This window comes from Selaginella moellendorffii, unplaced genomic scaffold, assembly GCF_000143415.4.
Source record: "Selaginella moellendorffii unplaced genomic scaffold, v1.0 SELMOscaffold_4, whole genome shotgun sequence".
Taxonomy (NCBI): domain Eukaryota; kingdom Viridiplantae; phylum Streptophyta; class Lycopodiopsida; order Selaginellales; family Selaginellaceae; genus Selaginella; species Selaginella moellendorffii.
This window is the reverse complement of record NW_003314265.1, coordinates 2,670,065-2,685,016: the sequence shown is the minus strand read 5'-3', so window position 1 is coordinate 2,685,016 and position 14,952 is coordinate 2,670,065. Positions and strand designations below refer to the sequence as shown.

Here is a 14,952-nt window from a genome sequence, read left to right as displayed (position 1 = left end):
GGTTTTTACGATCTTATCTTTAGAAATAGAACTAATATAAGTTGAGGAAAAATATTTGGGAGAATAAGGGCATGCTATTCTTCTGTTAGCAATGGCGAGTGATAGCAAGTGTGTAGATGTGGAGGCTTGGGGGCGCAAGCCGGGGGTCTATCTGTACACCTTGAGGAATGGAGGCATCACTGCCAGGATCACGAACTGGGGAGCGACCATCGTCTCGCTCTGCCTCAGGGATCCTTCAGGTTTGAGAATAATCCTTGGTTTTCTCTCTAGATTTGAATTTTTGCAGCTGGAGAGGACATTGATATCGTTCTGGGATTTGATTCCTGCGATCCTTACATGGTATCTTCTCTTCTTTGTTGTTTTTCTCGCCTTTCTTCTTCTTCTTCTTCTTCTTAGAGTCGTCGTTTTTCCAGGATGGAACCTCGCCGTATTTTGGATGCATTGTTGGTCGCGTAGCGAACCGGATCAAAGACGCATCTTTTTCCATGGATGGAGTCACGTACACTCTGCCTGCCAATAACAACATGAACACTCTTCATGGTACGCTTGCTCTTTTCTGCCTGGACTTTCCTCACTGTGAAGTTTGTGTGGGACAAAAACAAAAAAACAAAAAAACACCATCCACACTGCACAGGTGGTGAAGTTGGATATGACAAAGTGCTGTGGCAGTCGCAAATTGTCAAGGAATCTCAGGTCCCAGCGGTCGAATTTACGTACCGCAGCAGCGATGGCGAGCAAGGTATAGCTTCCTCGCTTTCGACTTCCTGTACAGCTTTAAAGCCTTCTCTTCCTTTTCGTGAAGGATTCCCGGGCGAGCTGGACGTTTCAGTAACTTATGCTCTTCACGAGAACGAGCTGCGCGTGGAAATGAGAGCTGTGCCGGCGAGCAAGCAAACTCCGGTCAGCCTTGCGCAGCACACGTACTGGAACCTGGCGGGGCACAAGAGCGGCAGCATCCTCGACCACACCATTTGCATCTCGGCCTCTCGCTACACTCCAGTGGACGACTTCCAGATTCCCACTGGCGAGCTCGCCCCCGTCGCAGGCACCGCCTTTGATTTCCTGCAAGAGGCCAGGATCGGTTCCAGGATTGATCAAGTCGAGGGGGGATACGATCACAACTACGTGCTGGATCAGAAGCAAGGACCTGGGCTTTGCTTTGCTGCCAGGGTGAGAGATCCATCCAGTGGAAGAACGATGGAGCTTCTCACGGACGCGCCGGGCTTGCAGTTCTACACGGGGAACTTCTTAGTGGCAGAGGCTGGAAAAGATGGACAGGTTTACAGGAAGCACGCCGGGCTTTGCCTCGAGACGCAGGGATTTCCAAATGCCGTTAACGACGCAAGGTTCCCGAGCGTGATGGTTTCCCCCGGGGAAGTTTACAGGCACCAGATGGTGTTTAGATTCTCCGTGACACGAAAGGAAAAAACAAAGTGTTTGCTCGAGTGATTGATAGCAGCTTTCGGCCGAGGTAAGATCATGAGCTTTAAATTCTCTGGTCCGAGGATAAAAACACGAGGAACTGGCTAACAACTTGGCTGCTGCAGTGGAGCATTCAAGGTGCTGGGAGGAGAGGATTGATTGATAGTGTCATTCCATCCACACAGCAGATAAGTTTACAGAGCAGGACGATTGATCCTGTAACAAACATAGCAAAGAACACACAGAGAGAGATCACACTGGAATTTATAAAGAATCCATAGCTTAGAGAAGATGTTACAGCTTGATCTCAAATTCATGGGTGTCTCTGACCATGCTCTTTTCGTTTTTGGTGACTTGTGGAGCCATGACTGTTTTGCAGTACTTGTCTTTCAAGTTTCATGTGGAGGAAATAAGAGATTTTGACAAGACATTTAAAGAGCGAGAGGGGAGACGAGATCCATCCCGCGGGGGCCCTAAGTGAGAAGATCAAAGTTTGGAAACCAATGCGAGAATTTGCTGCTCGCTCGCCTGTTCTCTCACGCTTTGACGAAAGAGTTTAGGAATGGACGGGCGGGATGCGCTTAAACCCAACGGCTGGGATGGAGTCTCGTACGGATGAGATTGAGAAATTAATGAGCCAGCGAGGAAGCGCGTCGGTCTCGTCTGGTGTTTTTTACCAGCATGCACGGTAATAAAGCGCGCAGTTTCCCCCCTAAATTTGGGGGTGCCAATCACTGCCGCCAAATCCACCAACTCGCACTTACGCCCGCCCTCTGGTAAAAAAAAGTGCCCCCATTTCACTAAAACAGCTTTTAACCTTGTCCTTTCATCGTCAATGTTTTGAATGTCCGCCATAGCCATCAATCTTTGGGGGCCTGGCTTGGCTTTGCCGCGCGACACGGGCGGCGCATCGATCGATCGCTAGCGGCTGGCAGCGACGCGAGAGGATTCTCCGTGTTTTCTTGCTCGCGGCTGCCAATGGGGGTGGATTCTAGGACAAAGATGATCCTGCACAGTCGATGTCTGTGCTGTGCTTGCCAGCGCCAATGCGTGGAGGGCGCAGGCGCTGTTCTTGGCCATGGACGCACAGCTGGAATCGCAATTCGAGGTTCGTGATGTGATGTTTCCAGGTATTTCGACTCCCCTGGCGCCGCTGCGCGATCGACGACTCCGGCACTAGCAGCATTGGATGAGGCGGCGGAGTAGAATCTAGCGCAGGAAGAGATGAGAATTTCCAGGATTGCCTTGGTCGTCGTCGCGATAATCTCCGGCCTTGATCCTGGATCCGCGCAGTCGAGCGGCGCCGAATCGGACAGGGAATCGCTACGAATCTTTCTCCAAGGCGCGCTTCCAGCGCAACCGGCATTCAATCTCTCCGGCTCGCCCTGCCGCTGGCCGGGCGTCAGCTGCTCGGACACGGATAGCCGGGTCACTCGCATCGATTGGCAGGGCTGGGAGTTGCGAGGATCCATCCCACAGGACTCCATTGGCAGGCTCGATTCGCTGCTCTACCTCAATCTCTATAACAACTCCATCTCGGGCACTCTCCCGACGGATCTATGGGACCTCCCGCAGCTCCAGTACCTCAACCTCTCCAGGAACCTCCTCCAGGGATCCATGTCCATCGCGCTGGGTCGGCCTTCGGGGCTCTTCTTCCTGGATCTCTCGCAGAACCATCTTGCCGGCCAGATTCCTCCCAGCATTGGGCTGCTCAAGAGCTTGGTGGTGTTGAATCTCAGCCGGAACGACTTCCAGGATCTGGTCCCAGGTGCCATCTTCGGCTGCTCGTTCCTGCGGACGCTCGACCTCTCCTACAACAGGATCTCGGGGGTCTTCCCGTCGGGGCTCTCGCATTTGGTCCAGCTCCAGGCTCTCTACCTCAACAACAACATGCTGAGTGGAATGGTGCCGCCGGAGACGAGCCGGCTACACTACCTCGCGGTGCTGGATCTCTCCGAGAACCACTTCACGGGGCCTTTTCCCCGCGTGGACGGGCTCAGGAAGCTGGAGGTTCTCAACATCTCGGGGAACTTTTTGGGTGGGACGATTCCAACGGGCACTTTTCGCATCCCCGGATTGAGGAAGTTCTCGGCCAGGAGCAACTTTTTCGTGGGGAGTTTACCAACACCGTCGCTCTTGCACAGCACCTTGAGCTACATCGATCTGGGGCAGAACAACTTGTCAGGAAATGTTTCTGTGGGGATCTGGAGTATGAACTCGGTAGAAACTCTGCGGCTGGACGGGAACAGCTTGTCTGGGCTTTTGCCATCGCAGGTCGGTGCTGCATTGAAGGAGCTAGACCTCAAAAACAACGAGTTCAGCGGCCCCGTTTCTTCCGACTTGGGAGCGTTCCAAAGTCTTGCGTACTTGGACTTGTCGACAAACAGGCTGAGTGGGCCTCTACCGGAGAAGTTGACCGGGTTCCCGTCCTTGGTCCATCTCGGGCTGGACAACAATCCGTTTCTGGAGAGCAGGTTCCCAAAGCTTCAAGAACTCAAGAAGCTCGAGTACTTGAATCTTTCCGCGACTCAGCTCACCGGAGGCATTCCCGAAGAGATTGGCAATCTCCAGACGTTGAAGCAGCTGGACCTCTCGCACAACGAGCTCAACGGAACGCTTCCCGAAAGTCTGGGAAGCCTGGTGGGATTGACTTCGCTGGACATGTCGTACAATCAACTCAATGGCTCCATTCCCAACTCCATGGCCAGGTTGACACAGCTACAGCACTTGAACTTTTCGTACAATGATCTCAGTGGAGATGTTCCTGGTTGGCCCTTCATGCTCCCTTCAGGCTTACTGGGGAACAAGGTACTACTTGCCAACTTTTCTCTCTGATAATTTCTTTCTCCGTAGCTTCAAAAGCTGATCACTTTTTCTATGACAGGGACTGTGTGGGCGTGTGCTGAATGTGCCTTGCCCGCGAGAAATAGTACCGTCGTCGGGCCACAGTCCATCAGACAACAGCGAGCACAACATCCGGAACTCACCACACAGGAGGCATTTGCGAGTCGCAGTCATAGTCGGCATTGTCACGGGATCAGCAGCAGCACTCCTCTGCGTCCTGGCCGGACTCTGCTACTGCCGAGGCAGCGTCAAAGTTTTCAACAAGAAGCAAGAGCCAACAAAAGAGGAGCGCTTCATCTCCATGTCGGGCCCCTTCTCGTCCGAGATGGATCCATCAGTGTGGGCGGCGGGGGTCCGGGATCCACACACCATCCCAGTGGTGATGTTTGAGAAGCCGCTACTCAACCTCACATTCTCGGACCTCGTCCAGGCCACCGCCAACTTTAGCAAGGACGCGCAAGTCCCCGACGGCGGCTGTGGCCCAGTCTTCCAAGGCATCCTCCCAGGTGGAATTCACGTTGCGGTGAAGATCCTCGGCGAGGGGATACCATCCGAGGACGTGGCATCCGCGTGTGCACAGCTAGCAGCCATCGGCCGGCTCAAGCATCCCAACGTGGTACCGCTGCTGGGCTACTGCATGGTCGGGGTGGAGAGGCTGCTGGTTTACGACTACGTCCAGGACGGGGGCGACCTGTATGGCCGGCTCCACGAGCTGCCCGAGGGGATGCCCAACACCGAGGACTGGTCAACGGACACTTGGGAGCATGGGCAGGAGGGGACTACTAACGCGGCGGTCCTGGCCGTGCTGCCGTGGTCGGTCCGCCACCGCGTCGCGCTGTGTACCGCCCGGGCTCTGGCGTTCCTGCACCACGGCTGCAGCCCCCCGGTTGTGCATGGCGACGTGAAGGCGAGCAACGTGCTTCTGGACGCAGAGTGTGAGGCTCGGCTGGCCGGGACTGGGCTGGCGCAGCTCGTGGAGATTGGGACCGGAGAGGCCGGCTACGTGCCGCCCGAGTTTGGCAGCAGCAGCTCCAATGCAGGAAACAACAACAGCAACAGCAACTCGGGCTCCTCCCGCGAGATGTCGCCGAAGGCCGACGTTTACTCGTTCGGGGTGGTGCTCCTGGAGCTTGTGACGGGGAAGAGGCCCGTCGGGGACGACTACCCGGGAGGGCACGGCAACCAAGGCGGGGTTGTGCAGTGGACGAGGTGGCTGGTCAAAGAGAAGCGGGGCTTCAAGGCTCTGGACGCGAGGGTGATGCAAGGGGACGAAGACATGACCGAGATGCTCGAGGCTTTGAGAGTGGCCTACTTGTGCACGGCAGAGACTCCCAGCAAGAGACCCACAATGCAACAGGTTGTGGGGCTGCTCAAGGACTTGCGGCCATCGTCCTCGATCTCCGGAGAGCTGGTTGGAGGATCCTTCTGATCCACGTACAGGTGCTTTTGGCGGTTCTTGCCGAGGTCAGCCAGCTTTGTTTTCTTCTCGTTTTGCTATTTGTTTTGATCCCGTGCGTCCCGTTACAGGAGATCCGGATCGATAGCAACAAAAACAAATGACACTACTGAAACCCAACAGTGATCTCTCTAGAACAGGAGATGATTCCTCTCCGCGGAAACTCTTAACTGGCAGCTAAGGTAGCAGTAAAATATGATTTGTTCTTCGCGAGTTCTCTATCTATTCCCAGTGGATCGCACGTCAGTACAAAAGAATGCGCTCCTTCCGAATTCGTGTCCCCAACAAAATCCAATTGTTGCTTAAACTTCCATCTTCGAAACGACGAAATCGAAAGAAACTTCTCAAACGCGGCCCCACGCGTTGGGCCGTCCCGCTGCACGAAGCCTGCACGTCACAGGTTATTCCGCTCGCTCTCCGGCACATTCCGGCAAATCTGACGGCATATCCGCGGGATGCCGCACATTCCGCTTGCCGGCTCACGGCCGTCAATGAAAATGACCTAATATAACAGGGCACGTTCCAATGCAGCGTGGAAAGGAAGAAGTTTAGCCGCGTGATTGTTTTTTGTGAAATCGTCAAATCCACTCCCTCTTGCAGGGGTAATTCCCTTCTTATAGCTGTGATCGCGATATAGAGCCCACAGCAGTAGAACGACCCGACGAATTTTTCCACATCCCAGCGATCTAGAATTCCATAGTGGCGCAAAAAAATGACTTAGTCCCTCCCGCACTGTGGCGACGCCGCTAAAGTCGCTGCATCCATGCCAATTCTTCTCTCCTCGCGTTTCTCAGCACGAATCGGTCGCAGGTTTTAGCTCGTCCTTCTTAGTCCTCTCTAGGCCATCAGCACTTCATAAGCAGCAGCATCATCGATCAAAATGGCGTCTTCGCAGCAGCAGCAGCAGCAGAGCACTCGCACAAATAGCTTCCGCAATCCCGCGGCCGCTCCAAACAGCACAGGTCCTCAGCTTCGATCCTCCAGCGGCCGCTACCGGTATGCTTCACGCGACGAGAGCGAGATGTCCGATATCATGTCCACCGCCGACTTCCCCGTGAGCGGGGAGTTCCTGAATCCTTACACGGTGCACATACCCCCGACGCCGGACAACCAGCCTATGAACTTCTCGGGCCCGACAGCACCGCAGCAAGCGTCCCAGCAGTTCGTCTCAAACGCCATCTTCACCGGAGGATACAACGCCATCACCCGCGGCCACATCATGGAGAAGCACCCCGAGCACGGCCAGCAGCTCCTCACCGGGCCTTCCACCTGCGGCGTCCGGGGCTGCGACCAGCTCGCAATGAGGGACGAGCAAGGCAACGAGATCCATCCCTGCGAGTGCGGCTTTAGCATCTGTAAGGAGTGCTTCATCGACGCCGTCTCCAACGGTGGAATCTGTCCCGGCTGCAAGGAGGTGTACAAGGAGGAGGACGAGGATGACGAGCGGGAGACGGAGTCCAAGACCAAAGCTCTCACTCCCACTTCTGGCGCCTCTGCCGCCACCACCACGGCCACTGCCAAGGCCGATCCCCGGAGGCTTGGATCCCGGAAGAACACCATGATCGTGAAGCAGTCGGAGTTTGACCACGCCAAGTGGCTCTTCGAGACCAAAGGTACCTATGGATATGGAAACGCTCACTGGCCACCCAACGATTATAACTTCGGCCCGGATGCCGATCCACCTGCCTTTAACGAGCGGTCCAAGCGCCCCCTGGCCAGGAAATCTAGCATCCCAGCCGCCATCATCAGCCCATACAGGTACTTTGCTCGATCCGCAAACTTTGTCTTTTGTCTGCTAACATTTTTTTTTTCTGGACTCCAGGTTCTTGGTGCTCTTCCGGATGGTTGTCCTGGTCCTGTTCCTCATGTGGCGAGTGAGGAATCCAAACCGTGACGCAGTGTGGCTGTGGGGTATGTCCGTCGCCTGTGAGATCTGGTTTGCCTTCTCGTGGCTGCTCGATCAGCTGCCAAAGCTAGTTCCGGTTAACCGGCACACGGACTTGGAGGCGCTCAAAGAAAGGTTTGAGAAGCCGGGTCCGAACAATCCCAAGGGACGGTCTGATCTTCCAGGCGTGGACCTGTTCGTCTCTACTGCTGATCCCGAGAAGGAGCCACCACTCGTCACTGCCAACACTATCCTGTCCATTCTAGCCGCAGAATACCCCGTCGAGAAGACCGCCTGCTATCTTTCTGACGATGGAGGAGCACTGTTAACCTTCGAGGCACTTGCGGAGGCCGCCAGCTTTGCTCAGACCTGGGTCCCCTTCTGTCGCAAGCACGTGATCGAGCCTCGCAATCCCGAGACGTATTTCGCGCTGAGAGGTGATCCAACCAAGAACAAGTCGCGTCCTGATTTCGTAAAGGACAGGAGACGAGTGAAGCGTGAGTACGACGAGTTCAAAGTCAGGATCAACGGCCTACCTGAGGCGATCCGGCGGAGGTCCGATGCCTACAATGCGCACGAGGAGATCAAAGCCAAGCGAGCACAGATCGAGAGCGGCAGAGACGTGACAGAGCCTCTCAATATCCCAAAAGCGACCTGGATGTCCGATGGCACACACTGGCCAGGAACTTGGACGGTGACGTCGTCGGAGCATGGTCGAGGTGATCACGCTGGTATCATCCAAGTAAGTTTTTTCGCCACCTTTTGTTTCTCCTTGAAAAGTTGGCTGACTCGATCTGTGGCTGTTCCCAGGTGATGCTGGCTCCTCCAAGCAGTGACCCAATCCTCGGCACCCCCGATACTTCTACCATCATCGACACCACCGGCATCGACACCCGCCTTCCAATGCTGGTCTACGTCTCCCGAGAGAAGCGCCCCGGCTACGACCACAACAAGAAAGCCGGAGCCATGAACGCGCTCGTCCGGGCCAGCGCCATCATGTCCAACGGAGCCTTCATCCTCAACCTCGACTGCGACCACTACATCTACAACGCGCTCGCTATCCGTGAGGCGATGTGCTTCATGATGGACCGCACCGGCGACCAGATCTGCTACGTCCAGTTCCCCCAGCGGTTCGAGGGGATCGACCCCAACGACCGCTACGCCAACCACAACTCCGTCTTCTTCGACGTCAACATGCGAGCTCTGGACGGAATCCAGGGCCCCGTCTACGTTGGCACCGGCTGCTGCTTCCGGAGAACCGCCCTCTACGGCTTCGACCCCCCAAGAGTGAAAGACCGAGGCTGCTGCGGCGGAGGAAGGAAGAAAACATCCAAGACCAAGAGCATCGAGGACGACGACGTTGAGCTCCAGCTCTTGCCAAAGCGGTTCGGCAACTCGGCCGGTTTCGCTGCTTCCGTCCCTGTTGCCGAGTTCCAAGGCCGGCCTCTAGCCGAGCAGGGTGCGAAGAACGGTCGACCACCTGGAGCTCTTCTCGTCCCCCGCGAGCCTCTCGATGCCACCACGGTCGCGGAGGCCATTCACGTTATCTCGTGCTTCTACGAGGGGAAGACCGAGTGGGGGCAGCGAGTCGGATGGATCTACGGCTCGGTCACCGAGGACGTGGTCACCGGCTTCCGGATGCACAACCGCGGGTGGAGGTCGGTCTACTGCGTCACCAAAGTCGACGCCTTCCACGGCACAGCTCCCATCAACCTCACCGATCGTCTCCACCAGGTCCTCCGCTGGGCCACCGGCTCGGTCGAGATTTTCTTCTCCAGAAACAACGCTCTCTTCGCCAACACCCGGCTTAAGTTCCTCCAGAGGATCGCCTACCTCAACGTTGGCGTCTATCCCTTCACCTCGATCTTCCTCGTCGTCTACTGCTTCCTCCCAGCGCTGTCGCTCTTCACAGGAGAGTTCATCGTCCAGACGCTGAGCACCACCTTCCTGGTCTACCTCTTCGTCATCACGCTCACGCTGTGCCTGCTAGCGGTGCTCGAGATCCGGTGGTCGGGTATCACCCTGGACGAATGGTGGCGGAACGAGCAGTTCTGGCTGATCGGCGGAACCAGCGCTCACCTCGTGGCGGTCCTCCAGGGGCTGCTCAAGGTGGTCGCAGGCATTGATATCTCCTTCACGCTCACGTCCAAGGCCGCTGGAGACGAGCAGGACGTGTATGCCGACCTCTACATCGTCAAGTGGTCGGCGCTCATGATCCCGCCCATCACGATCATGCTCACAAATCTCATCGCCATCGCCGTGGCGGTGTCGCGTGAGATCTACTCCGAGGTCCCGCGCTGGAGCCAGCTCCTGGGCGGGGTGTTCTTCAGCTTCTGGGTGCTGTGCCATCTCTATCCCTTCGCCAAGGGCCTGATGGGCCGCAAGGGCAGGGCTCCCACGATCGTCTTCGTCTGGGCGGGGCTCCTGTCTATCATAATCTCGCTGCTGTGGGTGTCGCTGAGGAACCCTAGCGGCGCCAACAACATTGGAGGGGGATTCCAGTTCCCATAGCCATACCCGAGACAATGCAGCTCCATTCTTCGCCCAGTTGCCGCCGCGGCTGCTCCACGGAGCATTGTAGATCTACAGAGAAGGACTGGATCGATTCGGCGCGATCGATCGATCGATTTTTTGGACGCCAATGCGCGCCGCGAAAGAAAAAAAAAAACTTTGTGAATAAAGGAACCCTAAATCCAAAATGGCTTGAGGTCGAAGAGTTAGGGTTTTCCGGAGCGCAGAGCTAGGCGGGAGAACGCACGCGGCGAGAGATGGTATGTTTTCCTTGTGCTGATCGATCGATCGCGCGTTTCTTAGGGTTTTTTTCGCGCAGCTTCCGCTTTCGCTGCTCAAGACAGCGCATGGGCACCCAATGGTGAGTGATGTTCTTCGTTTTCTTCTTTGTCTGAAAATTCGCTTTGGTAGCTAGTGGAGCTCAAGAATGGAGAGACTTACAATGGGCATTTGGTGAGCTGCGATAGCTGGATGAACATCCATCTACGAGAAGTTATTTGCACTTCCAAGGCGAGTGATGTTTTCTCCTTCCTTTCTTTTGCGGAAGTTCTCATCCTTCTTTCTCTCCAGGATGGAGACCGGTTTTGGAGAATGCCCGAGTGCTACATCAGGGGCAACACCATTAAGTATCTTCGTGTTCCAGACGAGGTGAGCGATTTCCATTCGCGTTACTGCCGAGCTTGTTTGTGAGAGAGAGAGATCGTCACTCACTTCGTTTGAACCAGGTGATTGACAAGGTCCAAGAAGAAACCAAGCGCTCTGGTAAATCTTCCTCTTTCTCCTGGTTCTAGTTTTCTCACAGATCTGGCTTTACAGATAGAAAGCCCCCGAGCGTCGGGCGTGGCCGCGGAAGAGGGGAGGTTGTAGGACGAGGCAGGGGGCGGGGGCCGCAAGAAGGAGGCCGAGGAGGCCGTGGAGCTCCAAGAGGAGGCCGAGGTATCAAGTTTGTCTCTGCGAATAAGAACCTTTTTTCACTTCGTTCTTTGCTTTGTTTTTGTAGGTGGTCGGGGTCGTGGCTGATGATTCACATACGTCGCAAAGATCTGGGAAAAGACAGGCTTGTGCATGAAAGTTTTGTAGAGCTCCTCTAAGATTTGAAGATTTGAGAGCTACTATTTTCAGTGTATCACCATATCAATTTAATTGGCATCTACAAAACTTTGATCATACTTCAAAGTGATAGTCTTCCAGCCAGATAAGCACTTCGTTTCTCTGCAACGAACAAGCAATCCATGGGAAAAAATATGAGATTTCCAAGTGATAAATCTTACTCTTAAGAAAGCTGGAGTGCTATCGGGATCGTTGTAGCGAGCAAGCAAGTAGCCATCCGCAGGCTTAAGATCATCTCTGCGAAGACTGTCTCTCAAGAGCTTTTGCTTTTCCATGACGAGTTCTTCGGTGACTGCGCCGCTAAACTTGATCGCAGCAGCGTAGACTCTGCTCACTTCACGTAGAGTTAGCTCGCTGGAGTTTGGAGGAGGCAATCTAGAACAATTTAAAGATCAGTAATGCTTTACTTGGTTCTACTTACTTCGGGAGCTCGCAATTCAACGGCAAGACAATCTGGATCACGTCGCTGCAATCCTGGCTCTGCCTCGCTGTAAAAACTGGTGTGGTCATCTTCATCTTCTCCTCGCGTTGGTTCTTTCCAAAGATGTACCTGTTCTCGCGACGTGAAGCACTGAACTTGCTTAGGATAATAATTTACCCGGCAACGCTGTTGAAACCGCTTGAGCTAGCCAGTCCATCAGTCGTGGTTTCGACTACTAGAAATGCGTCATACTTCCGAATCTACATTTGTTTTTCAGCAGTCAGTGGCTTGCAAATTAGAAAAAAAAAGGGGGGAAAAGAACAGAACCTCGTAATATTTGGTTCTCTTCAAAGCCGTGTATTTTGGAGTCTCCAAGTTGGGTGTTTTGAAAGGTCGCATCTATTACAAACAATCATAAAAGAATCGTCATAGAATAGAGAGCTTGCCTGCTTCAACACGTCCATGACGGCCTCAAACGAGAAATAGTCATTGTTGTCTACAGAATCCCAGTAGTCCTGTTCTACAACGAGATGAAGTGCCTGTGAAACGAAAAAGCTCGAAGTTACCACATGGCTGCGAAATCTTCCAGTGCTCAAGTTGACTCCCATGACCGAAACTCCTGTAATCAGCAGCACTGGCTTCCATGGCAACAGTTTGAAGGTCATGTTCATTGTCCATCGTGTTGTGATCTCGTCCTGTTTTGTCTGTGGAAAATCGAGAATACAGCAGCCGAGTCAAGCCTAGAAAACAATGGCCTCGTCAAACCTTCTTGGCCTCGTGAAGGATAAATTCGACGTTGAAAACCACGCGGAGGAGCTGGAGGTTGAAAAGGTAGCCGCTCAGAGTGTCATACTTGGTGATGGGATCTCTAAACTCCACTCGCTCCTCGTAGCGGGTCCTGTCGATTCCCTGGTCGTCAAACAGGTGTGGCAAATCCTGCTCCAGGAACCCGACCAAACTTTCCGCATCAGTAGCAACAGGAGTGGCAGTAGCAGAGACTCGCCTAGACAAGCGGGGCACCGATACTCTGCTGTGGAACTTGGACGGCTTCGCTCCAGGCAGCTTGGGAAACTTACAGCAGCTACGACCACCAGAGGCGAAAAACTGTGAGGGAAGAAGTCCCGTCGCCATAGCCACCTTTAAGCTGAAGTTAGCATTTGATGAAAGCAAAAGTTTATGTAGACCTCTCAATCTTCAATCTTGGCCATATGAGAGACACCTTGCAGAAAACTACATGTTACTGGAAACTCCAAAGCCTGCATTTAGCATTTAAAAGACGTCAGAGGAAAATTCTGAGAATGAAAGTTCTACGAACCTCTTTCCTCGTTTTGCTCTTCATTCACTTTGAATCCATGTAGAAACTACATCGTACGCAGTTCCTGGAAAAAAAATTCTTTGTCAGCAAGATAAAGGAACATATTCTGACGAACCTGTTTGCCTCGTTCACGATCCAATTCTCTTTCGTGATATTGCCATGAACTATACCATCGTTGCAGTCATCAGCTGATTGGAGAGCAGCAAGTATGGAGCCACGCCAGTCTCGTCGTCTTTCAGCCCAAAAAACCTCTTTGAAACTCTCTCCCCGCGCTGGAACTCTCCATGCATCTCACACCCTCCAAGCACGGCAGTCCACTCCACAGCATTGGGCTCAAACGGCATCAGCTCGACGAGCTCCTCGGCGTCGTTCAATCGGCCAGCTCGTCCCAGGAGATCCAGCATGCAGCAGTAGTGATCCCGCGTCGGGAAGCTGCTAAAGTCGGCGGTGATAGAGTGGAAGTGGCTGCGACCATCCTCGACCAGTCCAGCATGGCTGCAAGTCGAGATCACGCACAGGAACGTCACAAAGTCGGGGACGATCCCATCCAAGTTGAGCAGCCAGTAGAGCTCCAAAACTCTCCTCCCCTGACCCTTTTGAGCGTAGGACGAGATCATCGCGTTCCAAGTCTCGATCGTCTTCCTCGCCGCCATCTCGTCGAAGATCTCTCTCGCCTCCGCCAGCTTTCCGCATTTTCCATAGAGGTTGAGCAGCGCGGTCTTGACGATCACGCACTCACCCAGCTCCTCCACGCCTTGGACGATCCAGTGCACAGTTCTTCCCTCGTCGAGCCTCGTGAGGTTCGCGCAGGCGTCGAGAACCGTGACGCACGAGATCTTGTCCGCAGTCACTCCTTCCAGATCCATCTCGCGGAAAATTTCGATCGCGAGAGAGTACTCGCCGCTCTGGATCATCGCTCCCATCATCGCATTCCACGACACGAGTGACCTCCCCGGCATCCGCTGGAAAAATCTCTCGGCCTCGGGGAGCTCTCCATTGGATCCACACGCCACGATCATGCTCGTCCAGCAGACGTGATCCCTGGCGCTGGAAAGCCCGTGGAAGAGCTCCCTCGCTCGATCGATCTCGCCATTTTCAGCGAAGGCCGCGATCATCGAGGTGTGGAGAATCACATCGCCGCCGGAGCTCACCGAGTCATACACCGCCTTGGCGCTCGCAGTGGATCCAAACTTTCCATACATACTCACGAGTGAGGTAGCGACGAGAACATCCGCGGCCAGGCAAGCGGTAGCGGCGCGCGAGTGAAGATCTTTGCCGAGCTCCACCGCCAGCGCGGAGGCGCAGGCATCGATGCACGACACGAATGTGATGCGATCCGGCGGCACGTCCATCCGCCGGAACAACGCGATCGCCTCCGCCGCGCGGCTCGCCCGGACGAGCGCGGTGATCATCGTGTTCCAGGATACCACGTCGCGGCGCGGCATCTCCTGGAACAGCGCTTTCGCGTCGTCAATATGCCCGGTCTGGGCAAATGCTGTAACGATGATGTTCCACGAGATGCTGTTCTTCCGGATCTCTGGCATCCGGTGGAAGATCGCACGCGCCTCCGCAAGATCTCCACCTTGCGCGTAGGCGAGCATCAGCAGGTGCCAGGAGACCGAATTGGGCTCCGCAATGGAGTCGAAGATGCACCGAGCGGATGCCGTGCTGCCGCAATTGCCATACATCTGGACGAGGAGATTCTGGAGGAAGATGTCGCGCTCCAATCCGGTGTTGACGATGTGCCGGTGGATTCTCCTGCCCTGATCCAGGGCCTGGCGACTGCCGCATTCGCGGAGGAGCGATGCAAACGTGTTCTTGTCCGCGGTCTCGCTGCGATCCAGGAGACCGAGGCTCGCGGTGAGATGATCCTGGTGCTTCTTGCCGCCGCTGGAAACGATCCTGGGAGGGATTCTTGCTGCTTGGAAGCGAAACCTTGTCCATTGCTTCATTCATCTTCTTCTTCCATAAGCCCTAAATATTTTCTC

The 14,952-nt window shown here is 54.7% G+C and overlaps 6 protein-coding genes across 7 annotated transcripts; 4 read left to right on the top strand and 2 right to left on the bottom strand.

Annotated features, from left to right (window-relative positions):
* The first annotated feature begins 64 nt into the window (after positions 1 to 64).
* LOC9654816 (aldose 1-epimerase) lies at positions 65 to 1,767 on the top strand. The gene is made up of 6 exons (XM_002964531.2): positions 65 to 239; positions 287 to 339; positions 414 to 540; positions 635 to 739; positions 803 to 1,471; positions 1,548 to 1,767. Exons 1-5 carry the CDS (start codon positions 92 to 94, stop codon positions 1,447 to 1,449), a joined length of 1,080 nt encoding a protein of 359 aa, XP_002964577.1. The 5' UTR covers positions 65 to 91; the 3' UTR covers positions 1,450 to 1,471; positions 1,548 to 1,767.
* Positions 1,768 to 2,234: 467 nt separating this feature from the next.
* LOC9654815 (probable LRR receptor-like serine/threonine-protein kinase At2g24230) lies at positions 2,235 to 6,031 on the top strand. The gene is made up of 3 exons (XM_024668684.1): positions 2,235 to 4,230; positions 4,307 to 5,730; positions 5,794 to 6,031. The coding sequence occupies exons 1-2, from the start codon at positions 2,647 to 2,649 to the stop codon at positions 5,693 to 5,695; spliced, it is 2,973 nt and encodes a 990-aa protein (XP_024524452.1). The 5' UTR covers positions 2,235 to 2,646; the 3' UTR covers positions 5,696 to 5,730; positions 5,794 to 6,031.
* Positions 6,032 to 6,326: 295 nt separating this feature from the next.
* Positions 6,327 to 10,154, top strand: LOC9654814 (cellulose synthase-like protein D3). The gene is made up of 3 exons (XM_002964529.2): positions 6,327 to 7,480; positions 7,545 to 8,349; positions 8,418 to 10,154. Exons 1-3 carry the CDS (start codon positions 6,603 to 6,605, stop codon positions 10,116 to 10,118), a joined length of 3,384 nt encoding a protein of 1,127 aa, XP_002964575.1. The 5' UTR covers positions 6,327 to 6,602; the 3' UTR covers positions 10,119 to 10,154.
* Positions 10,155 to 10,262: 108 nt separating this feature from the next.
* On the top strand, positions 10,263 to 11,287 carry LOC9653968 (sm-like protein LSM4). Its single transcript, XM_024668686.1, has 7 exons — positions 10,263 to 10,378; positions 10,438 to 10,479; positions 10,530 to 10,628; positions 10,689 to 10,766; positions 10,844 to 10,880; positions 10,935 to 11,054; positions 11,119 to 11,287. The coding sequence occupies exons 1-7, from the start codon at positions 10,376 to 10,378 to the stop codon at positions 11,136 to 11,138; spliced, it is 399 nt and encodes a 132-aa protein (XP_024524454.1). The 5' UTR covers positions 10,263 to 10,375; the 3' UTR covers positions 11,139 to 11,287.
* Positions 11,181 to 13,117, bottom strand: LOC9653967. Of its 2 annotated transcripts, XM_024668685.1 has the most exons (11): positions 13,080 to 13,116; positions 12,965 to 13,028; positions 12,834 to 12,905; positions 12,415 to 12,786; positions 12,216 to 12,353; positions 12,096 to 12,164; positions 11,977 to 12,048; positions 11,827 to 11,909; positions 11,650 to 11,778; positions 11,390 to 11,603; positions 11,181 to 11,330 (listed from the first exon to the last, which is right to left on the bottom strand). In XM_024668685.1, exons 4-11 carry the CDS (start codon positions 12,778 to 12,780, stop codon positions 11,283 to 11,285), a joined length of 1,119 nt encoding a protein of 372 aa, XP_024524453.1. In that variant the 5' UTR covers positions 12,781 to 12,786; positions 12,834 to 12,905; positions 12,965 to 13,028; positions 13,080 to 13,116; the 3' UTR covers positions 11,181 to 11,282. The 2 variants fall into 2 exon arrangements, with proteins under 2 accessions (XP_024524453.1, XP_002964184.1); XM_002964138.2 differs by having other exon boundaries at positions 12,415 to 12,905; positions 13,080 to 13,117.
* On the bottom strand, positions 12,837 to 14,916 carry LOC9654813 (pentatricopeptide repeat-containing protein At4g02750). Its single transcript, XM_002964137.2, has 2 exons — positions 13,135 to 14,916; positions 12,837 to 12,905 (listed from the first exon to the last, which is right to left on the bottom strand). Exons 1-2 carry the CDS (start codon positions 14,914 to 14,916, stop codon positions 12,837 to 12,839), a joined length of 1,851 nt encoding a protein of 616 aa, XP_002964183.2.
* Positions 14,917 to 14,952: the final 36 nt, after the last annotated feature.